Here is a 20874-nt window from a genome sequence, read left to right as displayed (position 1 = left end):
ACCTGTAAAGCTCATCGGAAAGACTTTTGATCACACTCAGAGTAGAAGCTAGAATTTTCACTATGACCCAAAAGCCCACTCAATGTTCTGTCCCCTTTTTTTTGTGCTTTGACCTCATCTCACATCTTCTCCTCATCCCTCATGCCTGCCCCACCTGACTCCTTGCTGCTTCTTAGGTCTAGGGGGTAAAAAATGCAATAGCTGGCTAGAGCATGGTGCTAATAACACCAAGGTTGCCAGTTGCGCCCTCCTTAAAAGAAAAAAAAAATGTACATATGTAGCATTATTTAGATTAGCCAACATATGGAAACAACCTATGTTCATCAATAGATGCATGGATAAATAAACTTTTACACACACACACACACACACACACACACACACAGAGGAATATTATTTAGCCATAAAAAAGAGTAAAATCCTCCCATTTGCACCAACATGAATGGACCTTGAGAGCACTGTACTAAATGAAATGTCAGACAGAGAAAGACAAATACTACATGATCTCTCTTATATGAGGAATCCAGAAGAAAAAAAAAGTACAAGGGTGGCTGGTTAGCTCAGTTGGTTAGAGCGCAGTGCTCTTAACAACAAGGTTGCCGACTTGATCCCCACATGGGCCACTGTGAGCTGCGCCCTTTACAACTAAATTGAAACAACTGTTTGACTTGGAGCTGATGGGTCCTGGAAAAAGACATTTAAATAAATAAAAAGTTAAAAAAAAAGTATACAGAGAACAGATTGGTGGTTGCCAGAGGTAGGGGTTGGGGAGGGCAAATTATATTTTGTTGTTTGTTTTCAGTCTAAATAAACAGAACTTAGAAAGAAAAAAACACCAGAGAGACAGAAAAAAAGGAGAAGATAAAAAAACAACTTGACAAATAGACTTTATAATTCTCACCTGTAGGGCACATTGTTACTGCTGTTGACATCAACTACAGACTTTCCCGGTGCTGCAGATACAGGTGTGTTTGGTGGATTCTGAGGGAGAAAAAAATACCAACTTTAAAATAAAACCCAACATTCAACGAAACTTTAAAAATAAGATGTTAAATACTACATCAAAAAATTATCTATTACTTCTATAATGTGGTAAAAAATATTACCAGTTGAGACAAAAATCTGAATCTTATAATTACCACTTAAAACAACTGCTTATCATATGAAAGATTAATATAATAATTACTATAACTCAGTTTTTTGGGATGAGTACATAAAGAATTTGAAAATGGTTTACATGCTATGAGGGTTCAATAAATATTAACAATAAAATATAAACAATAAACCAGATACAGTAATTCAATAAATATCTAATGAATGCCCACTATATACTTGATATAGCAAGCACCAAATTACCACCAGAAACTCAACAATGTACATATTTACTCTTCCCAAGAAGTAGTGGATTATCAATTAAGTGGCAGCTTAGGTGGTCAAATACCAAAAGTCTCAAAGCAAAATTATTTTTATGATTTTTGTTTAAAAACGACTTGCCACTATGTGACATAATTTCATAAAAATGTCTCGATTCTAAATTCAAGTACCAACTAATTTCAGCTTTTCCCCCCAAAACAGAAAATACAGAAATAAATCCTAATATCTATATGTCAATTATTATTTGGGTCTCCATCAGTGATAACACTATCATTATGTATTTCTTCAATTAAGAAAAACAAAGTCACTCCCCTCAAGACTTGTATTACATTTTAAAGCGAAGGTGATTTAAGTGCTTAGGATCACATCAAGCAGATGCCACTAATCACTCTTCCCTTCACATCAACAAATACATTCTGCTGTTTTTTATAGGATAAAAGGATAATTTTAACCAACCAGTATAGGACTGTGTAATTTATTTGTGTACAATACACAAAAGATAGACATAAGATAAACTGCTCTAAAGGTGCTTAAAATCTGATTGTGAACACAAAAGACATTTTGAACAAATAGAAAAAGTTAAAGTAACAGTGTAGTGCCAATTAAAAAACTTTTTTAAAAGAAGTTTTTTTGGGGAAAGAAATATATCTTCAAATAGGCCTTTGAGTAATTAGTACACTCAGAATAGTTCAGAGGAAGATAAATAACATTTCAGGAAGAAAAACAGAAAGAGAAGTAAAAACAAAATAAATAAATACAACTGGCTAAGAACATAGTATGCAGTTATCAGAGCACCTTAAACACCACAGTGTGGTGACATCAGCAAGATGACAGACTAGAAGCCCTATATCCTCCTTCCCTCACAGAGACAATGACTTAATATACAGTCCAAATTCCTTTGTGAGAATTCCAGAAACCAGGTGAGAGGTTACAGCATCCCAAGCAAGAGCAAGGCCAAGAAGAGGTGCACTATAGTGGGGAGGAAGCTCTATTGCACTTACCTGCCATACCTCATCCCCCTCCCAACACAGTGTGGCACAATCAAGAGAAAATTCCACACTGTAGCTTTTCTTTCAGGAAAGAGAAAGAAGAATGGAACTTGCATGTAACATTTTGACTTTTCAGGAAACTGCCCAAGGCACTGGTTTTTGTCTCACCTGATTTGGAAGAAGTGGGACACACTCAGTGTCTGGGGGCTAGATGAAAGCAAAGGCATGATTTTCAGCTTGGTACAGCAACAGAAAAATTACAGTAACACTGACAGACAGCAGAAGGACTTCCAAAATCATGGCTTACAAAAACAAGATTGCAATATGGAAGACAAATACCAAGAGAAAAGGTTTGAACCTTTTCTAAAGATTTATCTACCCAGGTTTATCTACCTGGGTTGACTAATTAAGGTCTTCCTCTGTACAAAGATATTCTGAATAGACAGGGAAAGGTGGCTGTTTTTTCAAATGCCCAAACTTTAACAAAGATAAGTAGATGTACAGAGAAACAGGGAAATACGGCCCAATCAAAGAAATAAATCTCCAGGAACTAAATCTAAAGAAACAGAGACCTATGAATCACCAAAGAATTTTTAAAAACCGACATTAAGATGTTCAATGAGATAAAAGAGACTATAAAAAGAAAAGTAAATGAAATTAGGAAAATGATGCATCAAGAAAATAAGAACATTAACAAATAGAAACTTTAAAACAGAACAGACAGAAATCCTGGAGCTGAAGAATACAATTGGACTGAAAAATTGAACTACAGGCAGTCAACACCAGACTGCATCAAGGAGAATAAGGAATTAGCGAACTTGAAGCAAAATTATTTGAAATTATTGAGTTAATGGAGCAAAAGGAAAAAAGAATAAAAAAGAGAGCATAGGGGATTTATGAGATGCAGTCTAATGAATCAATACATGAATATAGGAGTCCCAAAATGAGAAGAGAGAAAATGTGCAGAAACCCTACTTGAATAATGGCTAAAAACTTCTCAAATTTGAGGAATTGACATACAAATTCAAAAAGCTCAAAAAACTCCAACAAGGTTAACTCAGAGAGACTTACACTGAGAAACATTCAAACTGTCAAAGTCACAGATAAAAGAATTTCAAAAGTAGCACTAGAAAAGCAACCCACCACATTCAAGGTAACTCCTATAAGATTACAAGTGGTTTTTCTCAGCAGAAATTTAGTAGGCAAAAAGGCAGTGGTATGATATATTCAAAGCACTGAAAGAAAAACACTGCCAAGCAAGAATATTATTTCCAGAAGAACATTCATTCAAAAATTAAGGTGAAATTAAGACTTCCCCAGAAATAGAAAGCTGGGGAGTTCATCACCATCAGATCTGCCACACAAGAAATGCTAAAAGGAGTCCTTCAAGTTAAAATGAAAGGACAAAAGACAGTAACTTCAAAGCATAATAAAATATGAAATTCTCTGGTAAAGGAAGGTACACAAATACAGAATTCTGCATTACTGTGAAGTTGGTGCATAAATCATATTTAATTTTGGTATAGCATTTAAGCATAAAAATAATTAAATCTGGGTTAAAAGATATACAAAGTAAAAAGACATAATGCACAACATCAATCACAAAGTGGTAAGATGTAAAGAGTAGAGTTCTTCTATGTGATTGAAGTTGTTACCAGTTTAAAATAGTAATAACTTTAAGATAATTCATGTAATTCCCAAGGTAACCTCAAAGAAAATACTTATAAAACATACACAGAAGAAAATGAGAAAGGAATTAAGGAAAAATGAAATGAAACACAGGAAATAAGCAAGAAAGGAAAAGAGAGCCAAAACACTTCTAAGACAAATAGAAAATAATTAACAAAATGACAATAAGTCCCTCTCTACACCAATTACTTTAAAATCAAATGGGTTAAATTCTCCAAAGAATGACATACATTAGCCTAATGGATAAAGAAACAAAATCCTGCTATACGCTGTCAACAACTGACACACTTTAGATTTAAAGACACAAACAGGCCAAAAGTAAAAGGATAGAAAAAGACATTCCATTCAAATGATAACCAAAAGATAGTACAGGTGACCATACTTAACGTAAGACAAATAATATTTTAAGTAAAAAACAAACACAAGAGACGAAGAACATTATATTAATAAAAGGGTCAATTAACCAGACATAACATTTATAAATACGTATGCAAATAACATCAAGGCCATCAAATATATGATGCAAAAATTGACAGAAATGAAATACATAGTAACAAAATAAATACTAGTAGTCTTCAATATATTCTATATAATGGATAGATAGATAATCCACAGATAATCATTAAGGAAACAGCAGAAATGAACAATATTATGGACCAAATGGACCAAACAGACATATGCAGAAATTTTCACCCAACAGCAGAAGAATACACATTTTTCTCAAGTACACATTCCGGTCAGAAAGGATATTTGATGTTCTCCAGGATAGATCATATACAAGGTCACAAAATGAGCCTTAACAAATTTAAAAAGATGATAATCATATCAAATATCCTTTCTGACCACAATGGAATAAAACTAGAAACAGCAAAAGGAAAATGGAAAAGTCACAAATACGTGGAAATTTAAAAACACTTAAAAACACTGCAGGTAAAATAAAAAATCACAAATAATATTAGAAAACATCTTGAGACAAATGAAAACAAAACACAACATATCAAATATATGGGAAAATTAATGCAGCAAAAGTAGTACTAAGAGGAAAGTTTAAAGCACTAAATGCTTACATTAAAAAAGAACTTAAATCAACAATCTAACTTTATACTTCAAAGAACTAGAAAAAGAAAAACATACTAAACTCAAAGTTAGAAAGAAGGAAATAAGTTACAGCAAAACTAAATAAAAGAGAACAAAAAATTCAATAGAAAAAAAATGAACGAAACTAAGATTTGGAATCTTAACATATCAACAAAATTCAAAAAACTTACATAGATATCTAAGAAAAAAAAGAGAAGACATAAATACATAAAATCACAAATAAAATAAGAGGCATTACAACTGATGCCATGGAAACAAAAACAATCGTGAGAGACTACTGTGAGCAATTATATGCCAACAAATTGGATACCTAGAAAAAAATGGATAAATTCCTAGAAATATACAACCTACCAAGAATGAATCAGGCTACTATCCCTGATAAACACAGATGCAAAAATCATCAACACACTTCCTGATTTCAAAAATCCTCAACACACAGCTACAGTAATTAAAACAGTGTGGTACTACCACAAAGACAGGCATGTAGACAAATAGAATAGAGAGAGCTGAGAAATAAAATCTCACATATTTGGACAAATGATCTTTTGACAAGGGAGCCAAGGCTACACAGTAGGGAAAAGAAAGTCTTTCAACAAATGGTGTTTAAACTGAATATCCAACTACAAAAAATTGAATTGGATCATTACACCATATACAAAAATTAATTCAAAATGGGTTAAAGACCTAAAGACGTAAAACTATAAAATAGCTAGAAGAAAATAAGGTGGTGGTGAAAGGTGCGAAGCTTCATGACTCTGGGTTTCGCAATAATTTTTTGGATACAACATCAGAAGCAGACACAACAAAAGTAAATATAGACAAAGGAGAATACATCCAACTTAAAAACTTCACATCAAAGGTAATATTTAACAGAATGAAAAGGAAACTTATGGAATGGAAGAAAATAATTGCAAATCATACCGATAAGGGGTTAATATCTATAATACATAAAGACCTTCTACAACTTAACTAAAAAAACAGGTAACTTGATTAAAAACTGGGCAAAGGATCTGAACAGACATTTCTCCAAAAAAGGTATGCAAAATGGCCAACAAGCCTATTGATCATTGACTAATGATCAATATCATTAATCATTAGAGAAATGCAAATCAAAACCACAATTAGCTGGGGTGGCTGGTTGGCTCAGTTGGACAGAGCATGGTGCTAATAACACCAAAGTTGCTGGTTCAAAAAAGAAAAAGAAAGAAAAAACCACACACACACACAATGAGATACAACCTCACATATGTGACAGGATAGCCACTATCACAAAACAGAAAATAACAATTGTTGGCAAGATGTGGAAAAATTGGAACCCTTGTTGCCAGCTGGTGGAAACATAAAATGGTGTGGCCACTACAGAAAACACTATGGAGGCTCCTCAGAAAAACTTAAACTAGAATTACCATATTATCCAGCAATTTCACTTTTGGATATATAGCAAAAGGACTAAAAACCAGGATCTCGAAGAGATATATGCACATCAATGTTCACTGCAGCATTATTTACAAGAGCCAGAGAATGAAAGCAGCCCAAATATCCATCAATAAATGAATGGATAAAGAAAACATGGTATATACATACAATGAAATACTATCCAGCCTTAAAAAAGAAAGTTCTGTCACATGCTACAACATACATGAAATCCGAGGGCATTTTGCTGACTGAAATAAGACGATCACAGAAAAAAACAAAACACAAAACAAATATTGAATGATTTCACTTACAAGACATCTAGAGCAGTCAAAATCATGTAAATAGAAAGTACAATGATGGTTGCCAGGGGTTAAGGGGAGGGGGAAATGGGTGTTGTTGTTCCATGGGTATGGAGTTTCAGTTTTGCATGCAAGATGAAAAAGTTCTAGAGATCTGTTACTCAACAACGTTGATATAGTTAACACTACTGAACGGTTGAATTTAAAATGGTACATTTTATGTTATGTTTTCACCACAATTAAATTTTTTAAAAAATTTTAATAAAAAATATTAAAATGCAGGAACTTAGATTTACCCTAAAATTAGTCATTGTTTTTCATAGTTAAAAGATGACAAATATCTTGACATTTCTCTTACAGTAAGAACTAGAAATGATGAAAGTTAGAGATATCAGTCATAAGGCTGTAGATTAGATTATTAATGTGATCTTAATAGCAAACTGACATGAAAAACAAAATTCTTGAGATTTCTATAAATCTCACTCACAAGAAGAAAATACTAACAATAATGGATAGAAAGATGTCTAAGTTTTAAAATTTAAAATTGGCCTTGCCTACAAGTTAACCTACGGAAGAAACAAAATTTGAAAGATTGAAGACTGCCTTAACATTTTTCTTCTAGCACAACACACTCTAACTGTTCAAATTAATCTTTTCCAATCTTTAGGAATTACGTATTTATTATTGTTCCTTGTTTCCATACTACATACAGCTATCCAAAACAAACCTTTCAGGAATTGTAACATTTTCATCTTTATTCCTTCAAGTCTCTGCTTACTGCCATTAACTAAATAAACAAGAACCGAGAAGAAATCTGACAAGCACAAACACTGGAAAACTACGCAAGTTCAGAAACAAGGAAGAAAGGGAAAAAATGAAAATTCATACTGACAAAATTATGAAAAATTTTCAAAGCCTGATGTTTGGTTCAAGCATAACAAATACAAATGGCTTAAAAAAGGTTTATACCAATTTTCTAATATAATAGCTTATTTTTACACTATGACAAGGAAACAAAATTTAAAATGTAAAGTTTACAATCAGAGAATTACATAATTGAAGAAAACTATAATTAAAAACAACTTTGGGTATGGCCAAATGAGGATTCATGAGATTAGTCTGCATAGAACAAAGATGAAAATCAACTGTCAATTTCTCAAGCAAAAAAGAGAAACCAGTTTAAAAAGTTAAGTAAAAACAATACAGACATGGAAAACAGGTTAGTAGTTACCAGGGGACAGGGAGTGGGTTGGGGTGGAAGGAATAAAGTAAGGTTGAAACTATAAAAGGGCAGCATGAGGGAGTCCCTTTATGGTGATGGAACAGTTCTATATCTTGTGGTGAAGTCATAAATCTGTACATGTATCAAATTATGTAGAGTTAAACACACACACACACACACACACACACACACACACACAATGAAGTCATGTAAAAATCGGGGGAAAGTGAAAAGGTCCATAATCTAATGAACAGAATTGTACCAATTCCTTGGATATGATACTGTGCTGCAGTTATGTAACATTTCACCATTGGGGGAAGCTGGGTGAAGGGTTCATAGCAGTCTATGTACAAGGTCCAATAATTAAGTTCGCGAACTCATCCTAGAAAAATACCTCACTGATGAATATGACTACAGTCACCTACGAAGTACTCCCCTTGGGAAGCTATGCACTGACGCCAGCATCTAGTCCACCCTTCAAAGCAATTCTGGAACTCTTTCTGGAATGACCAGTAGAGCTGCCCTCGTACTACCCTTGATGTCCTGAATGTCATCAAAGTGTCTTCCTTTCAATATTTCCTTTTTCTTCAGGTAAAGAAAGAAGTCACTGGGGGTCAGATCAGATGAGTAGGGAGGGTGTTCCAATACAGTTATTTGTTTACTGGCTAAAAACTCCCTCACAGACAGTGCCGTGTGAGCTGGTGCATTGTTATGATGCAAGAGCCATGAATTGCCGGCGAAAACTTCAGGTCGTTTTTGTCTAACTTTTTCATGCAGCCTTTTCAGCACTTCCAAATAGTAAACTTGGTTAACTGTCCAGTTGGTATAAATTCATAACGAATAATCCCTCTGCTATCAAAAAGGGTTAGCAACATCATTTTGACTATTGATCTGGACTGAAGGAAATTTTTTGGTTGTGAAGAGTTGTCTGACTTCCACTGTTCGTCGTATTGGTACACCCATGTTTCATCAAACAGTGATAACATGGCCCAAAACATCGTCTTGCTTCTCCAAAAGGTCTTGGTAAACTTCGACTCTCTTTTGCTTTTGTTCATCGGTAAGCTCCTTCAGGACCATTTCTGCACACACCTTGCTCATGCCAAGATTTTCAATTAAGATTTTCCTAACTATTTCTATATCAATGTTTACTTGGTCTGCTATGCTTCTCACCGTCAGCCAATGATTTTGACACACAATTCATCGAATTTTTGCAATGTTTTCGTCAGTTCTGCTCATTACTGGCTGTCCTGACCTCTCTTCATTAGTGATGCATTCTCTCCCCTCAAAAAAACGTTTAATCCATTTGTACACTGCTGTTTTCTTCATGGCATTATCCCCATAAACTTGGACTAACATGTCCCTGATTTCACTTCTACTCTTTCCAAGTTTAACAAGAAATTTAATGTTTGTTTGTTGCTCTAATTCCAGTTCAGATATTCTCCCAACAGCACACAAAAACACGCAACAATAATGAACACCACTCAGCAAGACACAGCCACATGTCAATACGAACACAGCTGTGAGACACTGATATACCAAGGTTATGAAACCTTACTGAGCTGTTTGTACAGTGCTGCCAATGTAAGCGCACGGTGGCAAGTTCGCAAATTTAATTGTTAGACCTCATACAACTATGTAGTTTTGCAACTTCCCAAGTGTCTATAATTGTTTCACAATAAACTTTTTAGAGTAAAGAAGATATCAAAATTATTCAAGCTAGAAAAATCCTATAGAAATAATAATTACTACTGAAATAAATATTACTGGCAATTTACATGTGCCAGACAATGGTGCTATCAGAACACAAAGAAATTTAACTTGCTCAAATGAGGAAAAAGCCAAGAGGAGGAGAAACAAATCCAACTGAAAACTATAATGTGACATACAAACATTTATTAAAAATATGTACTAGAGAGTAACTATGGAAACAAAATGTGAAGCTAGGCCATAGACTAGTTTATGCTATACTACACAATGTCTGGACTTAACTATTAATACATAGAGTAAGAAAGGAAGAGGAGAACAGGGCTACTGGAGGTAGTGAATATTAATATACTTTGGAGGAAATGATAAGAGAATAGACTAGGACACTGGCAAGAATGTAAAAAGAAAGAAACATGGAAGACAAATCCCCAAAAATGTAATTTTAAAGATGGATAGAAAATACAGCTGCAAGAATGCCATAACATAAAATTGATTAATATAAGTGTTGAAATATGAAAACAGTATTTGACGATTAAGAAATGGTTAATAATTAGTTACAGAGCCACAGGGCTAGAAACACACAGGCAGTGTAGTATGAAAGCAAATTTCAAATCAGTAATAAAGGAAGTTTCCTCCTAACTCAGAATTTCCTAAGATTATCACTTAGAGCTAAATGTTAACTATGCAAGAATAGGAATTCTTACTTCTTGTCTTTTCTTAAGATCTTCTTTGGCTGCTCCAAAACGTTTGGTTAACCTGGCTATCTTGGCCTAAAAAAAGCAAAAACGAAACAGAAATCAAGTGACATTATGGCATTAAAAAAGAACCCATGCATACATAATACGAAACACACAGATAACAAGATCCTCAAAAGATAGCTACCAGCAAATAAATAAATCAATAAATAAATCAAACGATAAGCTGATTGTAAAATACATATTTGGAAGCTACAGGAAATCATAATGAAAACTAAAATGACTCTAAAACTTGATACCCACAGGTAAGTGCTCTTATTTTTTGAAGGTTTGCTTTTTTCCTCCAGTACTGTGGATGTTTGTCACAAACAAGTACATTTCTGAATATGTATGTTCGTGGTTTTTATAATTTTTTTTAACATAGTTGTCACCACACTTAACTTTCTCACAAAGAATTATGTAGTAAGCATATCTGTAAGTCATAAAAGATCCCTTGCCAATACTACTTATGGATGTATCTATAATATATTGAATCACTACATACCATTGGTTATATATACAGAGGGTGCCAAAAAAATGTATACACATTTTAAGAAAGGAAAAAATTTATTAAAATTGTAATACTCAATATATACCGATAACAGAAGATGAAAACAAGTCACACTTGACTTCTGCAATTACAAGAGGTGCTCAAAGTGGTTACTATCGGCGTCCAGACACTTCTGATCACAGCAGACATTGTTGGGTAGACTTCTGTGGCGAGTCTGTAAACTGTTCCAACACCACAGTAGAAGAAGCAGAACTTGCTACTATGCAAAGCCTCCCGGATCTGAGTGTCTGGCACGAAGTAAGCACTCAAAAACGCAATTACTATGAGCTATAGTTCTTTGCCTCATTTTCCTTGGATATCTGGCATCCCATATATTGGGAGTGCCAAAAACAATGCACACAAGTGTATACTTTGGTCAACGTTGCTCAAACAGTAGTTCGCCATAATCAGAAGTGTCTGGATGCTGGACTACAATTTTTCTAAATTATAATTCAAAATATCTGCCATAATGTGTCCAAGGTTGGGTCTCTATTTTGGCAAGTATTCTGTGAGATTTTTTAAAAACTATAAACAGTCACTTTTTTTTTTGTTTGTTTTTTTAGTTTAGGGAAGTCATATTCTATTATCACATCTTTGATTACTACCATTTCATTTGTTCTTGGTTTCTTTCTTAGGCATATCTATAACTTCTTGATAATGGCATAATGGTAGCTGTTCAAGTCACATAATTGTTGAGATTTAGACATACTGGACCTTGTTTAGCAAACTAGGCAAACCAGAAACTTCTTCATGTACCAAGGGACCACTTAGGAAATAATTCTGTCTGAAAAAAAGAGTTAATCATGCACCAAGTTTGGCATAATAACAAAATATTAGTAGTAAAAAAAACCTAGCAAATAAATAGATTGTGTAGTATCCCATTAATCCAAACCGTCTCTTGGATTAGAAAGCCACAGATTTACTTGGGGTGGCAGGGGGAGGAGGAGAGACTGAAAGAAAAATGTGAAAAGGCTATTTTCATTTAAACCACTTGAAATGGCATTTTATAAATCATAACCAACGAATACTGTATTTCAGAGTATGCATCATTAAGACTCAATGGGCAAAATCTGTAGAGACACTACAAATATCTTGGCTAAAAGCACGGCTATTAGACCTTCTAAATTTCAGGTCAACCCCTTTTGGAAATCATAAACCCTCAATCTTTACATAGTTACAGTATCTGCCATGCAGCTCTAGCTCTGCCTCTTTTGATCCACAGCCAACAAAAGGAGATATCCTTCAATACTGTAAATAACTTTTTGCTTTTGCTGAGAATAACCACGCTTTAGCAAAACAATTTTTCCACAGCACGTTCCTGGGAGACCAAGGCCTTAAACATCACCTTGCAATGTTGGAAAAGACATCTCCAAAAATGCTTTTACCCTGCTAAGAATGCCCCATCAGGTACTGCTAGCCAACCCTCGTGCCTCCAAACTCCAAGGAAGAGACTGTTAGATTCACATGTCACACCTAAAGAAAGCACCAAACTCTGACTGGACCTCCATACCAACTGGTAATCTGAAAATAAAGATTTTCAGGAACTGATGCAGACAACAGCTTTCCCAGGATGACAGGACCAGGCCTGTACACCGTTTTCTCCCTGTGGTTTATCTTATTTTCTCCCTTTCTTCCTAAGAAAGACAACAGTCTTATCAGCATTTCCCAATCGACTGCAAGAAGGGGAACATTTCTGATGGTTGGATCTATCACCTAACTGTGCATTATGTCAGAGATCCCTGGGTCATACCTGCAACCAATCTCTCGTTAGTCCCAAAAGCCACAGTCAGTTATACCCACAAACCTATGGATATTACCTATCAGGTTAAACTATTGTGGACAGATGTTCCCAGATCTTGTTTCAACCTTTTCCCAGCCATAACCATACAAGTCAACTGAACACCTCCACCTTTACTCTTCATTCGACCCTCACCATCCCACATTCCTATCCTTATCTGAACACAATCCGTGCACTCAAGGGAAACACAAAAGGTAACATCTTTTTATAGGGCAACACCTTCTTACAGGGCGTTTAGAAAAGATTCCTTTAAGGTTAGACAGTTCCTCACAGAATGTCATCCAACTCTGTCTGACCACTGGCTTGAAAAGGCCAATCAGGAAATTCCAGGTAATGACGCCATCAATAGCCTATGCTTTAGCTGGAGTCCTCTGAGCTCCACCTGGTTTCATTTGTTTGTGGTGGATGGCATGTCTCCTGGCCATATGAATGTTTAGATAGCAGGCGAACTGGAGGTCAATGCTTACTGGGACGTTTAGCTGTCCCTATTGACAACCACAACAAATCAGAAGCTTCCCTTTGGTCTACCCCATTAAACCTCCATAGACGCCTTAAATGGGAACATCCAGGAGGTGTACTCCTATGTGATTCCCAGTTTGCTTACATACATACAGAAAGCTTTAAACTCTTGGGTAGGATTAAGTTGACAATGAAGGTGTGGTCAGAAATCTCTCCCTAACAGGGAGAGATTTAGGACAGCTAGTCAACTCTACAGCCAAAGCTATAGCAGCCCAACAACAATCACTTGACTTGGCTAAAGTAGTTTTGGACAATCACGTAGCCCTTTAAAAAAGTTGTTTTTCTTTCAATTATAGTTGACATTCAATATTACATTAGTTTTAGGTGTACAGCATAGTGGTTAGACATTTATATAACTTACGAAGTGATCCCCCCAGTAAGTATAGTAATCCCCTGACACCACACCTAACTATTAAAATATTATTGACTATATTCCCCATATTAAACTTTATACCCCCATGACTATTTTTTAACTGACAATTTGTACTCCTTAATTACTTCACCTTTTTCACCCAGCCCTCTACCATCCCTCCCATCTGGCAACCATCAGTTTGTTCTCTGTATCTATGAGTTTGTTTTGTTTGTTCATTTATTTTGTTTTTCAGATTCTACATATAAGTGAAATCATATAGTATTTGTCTTTGTCTAACATATTTCACTTAGCATACCTTCTAGATTCATCCATAAATGTAAGATTTCATAATGGTAAGATTTCATTCTTTTATATGGCCAAGTAATATTTCATTGTATGTATCTACGGCATCTTCTTTCTCCAATCATCTATCCATGGATACTTAGGTTTCCTCCATATCTTGGCTATTGTAAATAATACTGCGATGAACACAGGGATGCATATATCTTTTCAAAGTAGTGTTTTCGATTTCTTTGGATAAATACCCAGAAGTGGAATTGCTCAGTAATATGGTAGTTCTATTTTTAATGTCCTTCATTGTCTTTTGTTTTAAAATCTATTTTGTCTGATATAAGTATTGCTACTCAGCCTTTTTTTTTGTTTCCATTTTCATGAACTATTTTTATCCAACCCTTTACTTTCAGTCTGTTTCCTTTGATGTGATGTCTCTTATAGGCAGCATACATATGGCTCTTGTTTACTTATCCATTCAGCCACCTTATGTCTTTTGATTGGAGCATTTAATCCACTTATACTTAAAATTATTGACAGGTATGTAATTATTGCCATTTTGTTATTCATGTTTGATTCCCCTTCCTCCTCCTCCTCTTCCTTCCTTCTCCTACCACTTTTTAAATAAGCCCCTTTAACATTTCTTGTAATTGGTTTGGTGGTGGTGAACTCCTTTAGCTTTTTCTTGTCTGGGAAGCTCTTTACCTCTCCTTTGATTCTAAATGATAGCCTTTCTGAGTAGAATAATCTTGGTTGTAGGTCCTCACTTTTTATCACTTTGAATACTTTGTGTCAATCCCTTCTGGTCTGCAAAATTTTCATTGAGAAATCAGCTGACAGTCTCACGGGAGCTCTGTTGTAGATAACTGCTTTCCTCTTTCTGCTTTTAAGACTGCCTTTAACTTTTGGCATTTTGCTTATGATGTGCCTTGGTGTTGGCCTCTTTGGGTTCATCTTGTCTTGTTAGAGACTCTCAGTGCTTCTTGGGCTTGTATGTCTACTTCCTTCTGTAGTTCAAAAAAGTTTCCAGTCGTTTCTTCAAATAGGTTATCAATCCCTTGTTCTTTCTTCTCCTTCTGGTAATGCGATGATGTGAATATTGGTACCCTCGATATTTTCCCAGAGGTCCCTTGATCGAGCCTCAATTTTTAAATTTTTTTTTCTTTATGTTGTTCTAATTGGGTGTCTTCCAAATTGCTGATTCAATCTTCTGCTCCATCTAATCTGCTGTTGATTCCATCTAATGTATTCTTTATTTCAGTTACTGTATTCTTCATTTCTAACTGGTTCTTTTCTATAGTTTGTGTCCTTTTTTAATACTTACTATCTCTTTGTTAACATTCTCACTGAGTTCATCTATTCTTCCTTTAATCTCATTGAGCATCCTTATAACCAGTGTTTTGAACTCCGTATCTAGATTTGCTTGCCTCCATTTCGTCTAGTTCTTTTTATGGAGTTCTGTCTGGTTCTTTCATTTGAGACATGTTTCTATTTCCTTTTGGCTGCTTCCCTTTGTTTGTTTCTATGTATTGGGTAGATCTGCTATGTCTCCTAGTCTTGGCATGGTAGCCTTATGTAGTAAGTGTCCTATGGGGCACAGTGATATAGACTCCCTGTTCACCTGAGCCAGATGCTCCAGGGGTGTCCCTTGTGTGTGCTGTGTGTGCCATCCTGTTGCAGGTGAGACTTGACTGCCGTTGGCACGTCAGTGGATGGAACTGGCCCTCAGTCTGAGTGGCTGTGAGGAATGGCCATAACTACAATTGAGCTATAGTGTGGGGACTGACGCCATGGAGTGGGATTCACTGCAGCAGGGCTCTGTTGCCTGCCAAGTCCACTCTTTCTGTGTGTCATTTGTAGAGCTAATTGGGTGGTGTTCTGGTGTGGTCTGAAGCTGGTCACTGAGTATGTTGGTTCTGGGGACTCTTGGAAGGGGCTCCAGTGCAGGCCTAGGTCAGGCACTGCCTATGCTGGGCCCAAGCCACCTGGTAGGAGCTACAAAGTGACCTGTGCTTGGTAGCTGCCTGTGCTGGGCTTAGAGGCACCTGGGAGAGGCTATGCTGCTAACCTAGGTGGTCTACCACTAACGCCAGGCTGGGGGCCACTTAGCAAGACATATGGGTCTCACCTTGGCCAGCTGCAGAGGAGCTGTTGCCAAGAGCTAGGGAGAGGAGGAAATGGGGAGGAAATGGAGAGTAACTGTTTAATGGACACAAGGTTTTCTTTTTGGTGGATGAAAACGTTTTGGAACTGGATATAAATGATGGTCACACAACAATGTGAATGCACTAAATGCTACTGAATTGTAAACTTTAAAACAGTTATTTTGTTATCTGAATTCTACCTCCATGAAAACTAAATATCAGAACAACACAGAAAGATACACGAACTAAACTGGGCTTAGTAAAATTTAAAAAAATGCCATGCTAAGGGCAAATCATTATGGGTGAGTGAATGGGAGAAACAATATAAAGTCAAAAGACAGAAATAAAAATACTATGAAGACTGATACTTTAAAGGACAGTGAAGCAACTGGTAGGTGTTAGGAAAAGTGGATCAAAAACTAGGAGATCTAAGTTAAAAATTAGAACATGAATACTGATTTAAACTGGTTCACAATTGACAAACCCGGACTACATGAAGGAGAATGAAATAGCAGTATTTTAGAAAGATGAGTACAATGCTTGGGAAGGAGCAGCAAGGATTTAAAAAGTAGTACCAGAGGAGTTATGTAAAAGGCTGTTACTATAATTAAGGAATTGGGTAGTGATGGCCTTATGAAAAGAGGAAGTAGACTTTTATAAGAAATAAAAAAGATGTAATTAGGCAACTCACTGTATACGTGAAGTGATCTAGAGGAATCAGTTTCCATAAAAACTGTCAATAAGAGGGAAAATGGGATGATATTCCTTGAAGATTTTTCCAAGAATTCAAGAATTGTGAGTAAGAACAACAATGGAAGGAGGGTTTATTTGTAAAGGAAAGATTGGTTTGGTGTTAGAAAGATTCAGATACTGAGGCTACAAAGACACATCCAGGCAAAGGTTTACTAAATGTTAAGAGATCTGCACTTGCACCATAAGTGAGAATATAGAATTCAAACTTTCAGGTTTTAAAAACACAAATCATAGTGGTGGCCATGGGACTGATGAGACAATAAATGAAATGAAATCACTCTTTTAAATCTTCAAGTATTTTCAAGTCTTAATTCAAAATTCTCTACAGTAGTAAATTAAGTTTAATAATCAGACACTATCAATATAGAAAGACTTGCTAAAGGTAAGAAACAGGACAAGTGTTCTAAACAGTGCATTACATAACTACTATAAAAAAACTTATTAATAAAGTTTCACTTCAAGCAAAATTAACAATATAAAACCAAAAAAACTTTTTAGGCTGAGAAATATAATACATAAATTCTAGTCACATCTGATTGCAATTTGTTTTATAATTGGGAAACAATGAGTTTATTTTCATATACCACTTTCCTCTCATTTGTAAAATAAGGTTTTAAAAGTGGTTTGTAACTCAGCATTTGTAGACTATATTCATATTTCAGATAACCTAATAGAAACCACACATTTACTTATGACAGAATAAATGTACCAATAAAAAGTTTCAGTTTCTTCATCTTGGAATAAAATGGATAACTATAGCATGTTATCATGTTCTCATTCAGCCATTTAGAAATTCTGGCATTATATGTTAATACATATTTAATATAAAATGAAAAGTAGTAATTATTAATATAGATTAATAAACTAATGTCTTTAAAACATAGCAGAAAGGTGACTAATATAAAATGAATGACTTACAACAAATATTTAGTACTTATGACATGTTAGATGACATGAGCCTTTCTTCAATGACTAAAAAAATATTTAAGAAGGACTAAGTTAGGTAATTTCTGAGGTTCTGTCATGGGTTGAACTTTGTATCTCAAAAGCTCCTATACTGATATCTGAACCCCAAGTATCTCAGAATGTAACCTTATTTGGAAATAGGGTTGTTGAAGAAGTAATTCACCGGAGAAGAGGGGGCCCCAATCCAAATGCCTGGTATCCTTGTAAAAAGGGGAGATTTACGCACATACACACACAAAAGTATGTGAAGATGAAGCCAGAGATCAGGGTGATGCTTTTCCATGGGAAAGAATACCAAAGACAAACCATTAGAAACTAGAAAACTAGGAACATTCTTCCTCACGACCCTCAGAAATAACCAAAGCTGCTAACACCTTGTTCTAGGACTTTTAGCCTTCAGAATTATGAGACAATATCGTATTTCTGTTGTTTGAGCCACCCAGTTTACGGTACCTCTTTTATGGCAGCCTTTGCAAACTAATAGAGGCTCCTCTTCTAAAATTTTGAAGTTAAATGTATTATATCACAAAAAATAAGTTACAAAAATGACACAGCTATATAATTCAAGTCAGTGTACAAACCTGTAGTTCAGTAAGAACTGTCTTATGCCTCTTGTTACATTCAATCTTTTCCACTCGTGTTTTCAATTCTGCCAAAGTTTTATCAAACACAGCACACTGCAGCGCACACAGTTTTTCTTCCAGCAACCACTGTACAACCTAAAGAAATATTTTCCTTTGTTACACAGAGCAAAGAATAAATTTCAGCAAGCAGCAAACAGTACATACTCTTAGTACTAATAAGATAACACTAATGCATTTAGTTCAGTGAAAAAACATGTTGGCACCCATAACACAATGCTAGCTGCTAAAGCCTGAATTGCTACATGTGTCTACTGCAAAAGAATAATATACACAAAAAGTAGAAAATTTCCAGATGGTGAAATTAAAAACTAATTTAAAATTGAAGTTTTAGTATTTTCTTCCCACACCCTCTGTCATGATTTAAAGAAAATCAGTTAAAGGAAAAGACCAGTTTTAAAACTTCGAATCTATTGCAGATGATGTTTTTGTGATACACTAAGAATGTCACTGCACTAAGAAATTTCTATAAAACATTTCTAAATGCCTACTCTCAATTTCTGTATTTATCTCCTTATGGACCCATAACAAAGAGGACACATGGTGTCCAGACCATACTTGAATAACATTATTCTAGATTAGGAGTAAACTCTGGTACATAAAAAAGTTTTCAAAATTCTTTCACACGGCTATCTTCATATTTCTAAAAGCTCTATAAGAAACTAAATAAACATTATTTATCACCATGACAAATACAAAAGACTGGGAGAAAAAAAGCCAATTTTCTTACCGCCTCTTAGTGGAAGAACATTGGCCTACAACCTACATTTTTTTAAATTTCATTATTAAATCTATAAGACGATGAAAAATTAAAACTAATTTCACCTGAGTTTCATATTCTTCTCTTAAAAAAGCATTTGTCATAAACATTCGTGAAACCATTTTGAAAAACATATTAAATAGTGCATATTTTCAGTTCTACTTTTAGTTTAGCAGGTATAGGGGTGGGGGTAGTTTCCAAAGTCTGTACATTACATACCCCTTTTTCCTAGTTCTCCTAAAGCTTTGTCCCGACCATTTTTAACACCACGCCTTAAGTATATAACAAAGATTTTAGAACGTAGGTACTTACAACCATGAAACCAGCTTATTATAAAGACTAAAATGTTACATATAAGACTCTAATGTTTCCACTAGAATCAAGTTCAATATAGAAAAAAGAAAAATCTGAAAACTAATACTCAGTTTTGTTAGTACGAAAGCAAATAAAAAGAAGTCATCACATCTCTCTTCCATTTTGATGATTACTACCATATCTAAAAAAACAAAATTATGCAGCTTTTAAAAAATCAAAAGGAATTTTAAAATTAAACCATTGGGGCGGCCAGTTGGCTCAGGTGGTTAGAGAGCAGTGCTGCAGTGCTCCTAACACCCACGTCGCCAGTTCGATTCCCACATGGGCCATTGAGCTGCACCCTCCACGACTAGATTGAAAAAACGACGACTTGAGTTGGAGCAGATGGGTCCTGGAAAACATACTGTTCCCCAATATTCCCCAGTGAAAAATAAACTACTTAATTAATTAATTAAGGATAATAAGTTCAACCACTTTCTTCAAGTTCTCTTTTCTATGAAAAACCTGAGTATGTCAGTAAAATACAGAATAATTTCAAACCTAGAAGAATAAACATGGTGGTCCTTTTTACTTAATATAATTTTTAACTTTATAATCTATAATACCTTTTGTAGCTTCTGGTTAATATCTCCCTTGGCTGTAATCTTTACTTGAAATTCTGCCTCGTATTCTTCTTCCATATATCGGCGGCGTTTGGACTGTACATTGTCCATGTCCTCTGATTTAGAACGTTTTCTTCTGGAAAATTCAACTGAGAACAAAAAGCATAATGACCAACCAGGTGTTTTTATTATAGACCTTAATATCTATTCTCCATCCTTAGCAAAATATTATCTTAACGTATCACAATAGCATTCTCAATTATTTTATGAATTATTTTTGAGATAAAAAAATTGATAGGCAGCTTAGCTTTGAACTGGAAACAATTTTCAATATGCTAAATAAGAACTTCCTAATGGCTAAGCAATGTAAACACAAAACATTTTATCCCTGAAATCTTCATATTAAGATGAAGAATAACGTAAAAATATGAATATTGAGAAATCACCTCATATTCATTCCACTTAAATTTTATAATACACATGAATACTCTGACAAAATAGTTTTTATTACCATGTCACAGATCTGTATTCATTCTCATATCACAGATTTCTAACAACTGTGCATAGTTTTATTTAATTCTTCCTCCTCAGCAAATTTAGGAAAAATTCCTAATCATCAGCTTTAGGAAAATAACAATAATAGCTATTCTTAACTTAT

General features: G+C 34.9%; 1 protein-coding gene across 4 annotated transcripts in view; it reads right to left on the bottom strand.

Annotated features, from left to right (window-relative positions):
* ATF7IP (activating transcription factor 7 interacting protein) overlaps positions 1–20874 on the bottom strand; it is a 107920-nt gene that overhangs the window by 32378 nt on the left and 54668 nt on the right. For all 4 annotated transcript variants that reach the window (XM_081061440.1, XM_081061441.1, XM_081061442.1 and 1 more), the window contains exons 4-7: positions 20220–20365; positions 18480–18617; positions 10496–10561; positions 902–981 (exon numbers count right to left, since the gene is read on the bottom strand). In XM_081061440.1, coding sequence (XP_080917566.1) covers positions 902–981; positions 10496–10561; positions 18480–18617; positions 20220–20365 — 430 coding nt within the window. The remainder of the gene's footprint in view (positions 1–901; positions 982–10495; positions 10562–18479; positions 18618–20219; positions 20366–20874) is intronic.

The sequence above is a fragment of the Rhinolophus hipposideros genome (assembly GCF_964194185.1).
Source record: "Rhinolophus hipposideros genome assembly, chromosome: 9".
In the NCBI taxonomy this organism is placed as follows: Eukaryota; Metazoa; Chordata; class Mammalia; order Chiroptera; family Rhinolophidae; genus Rhinolophus; species Rhinolophus hipposideros.
Note: the sequence above shows the minus strand (reverse complement) of the source record. Positions and strands in the feature narration are given on the sequence as shown.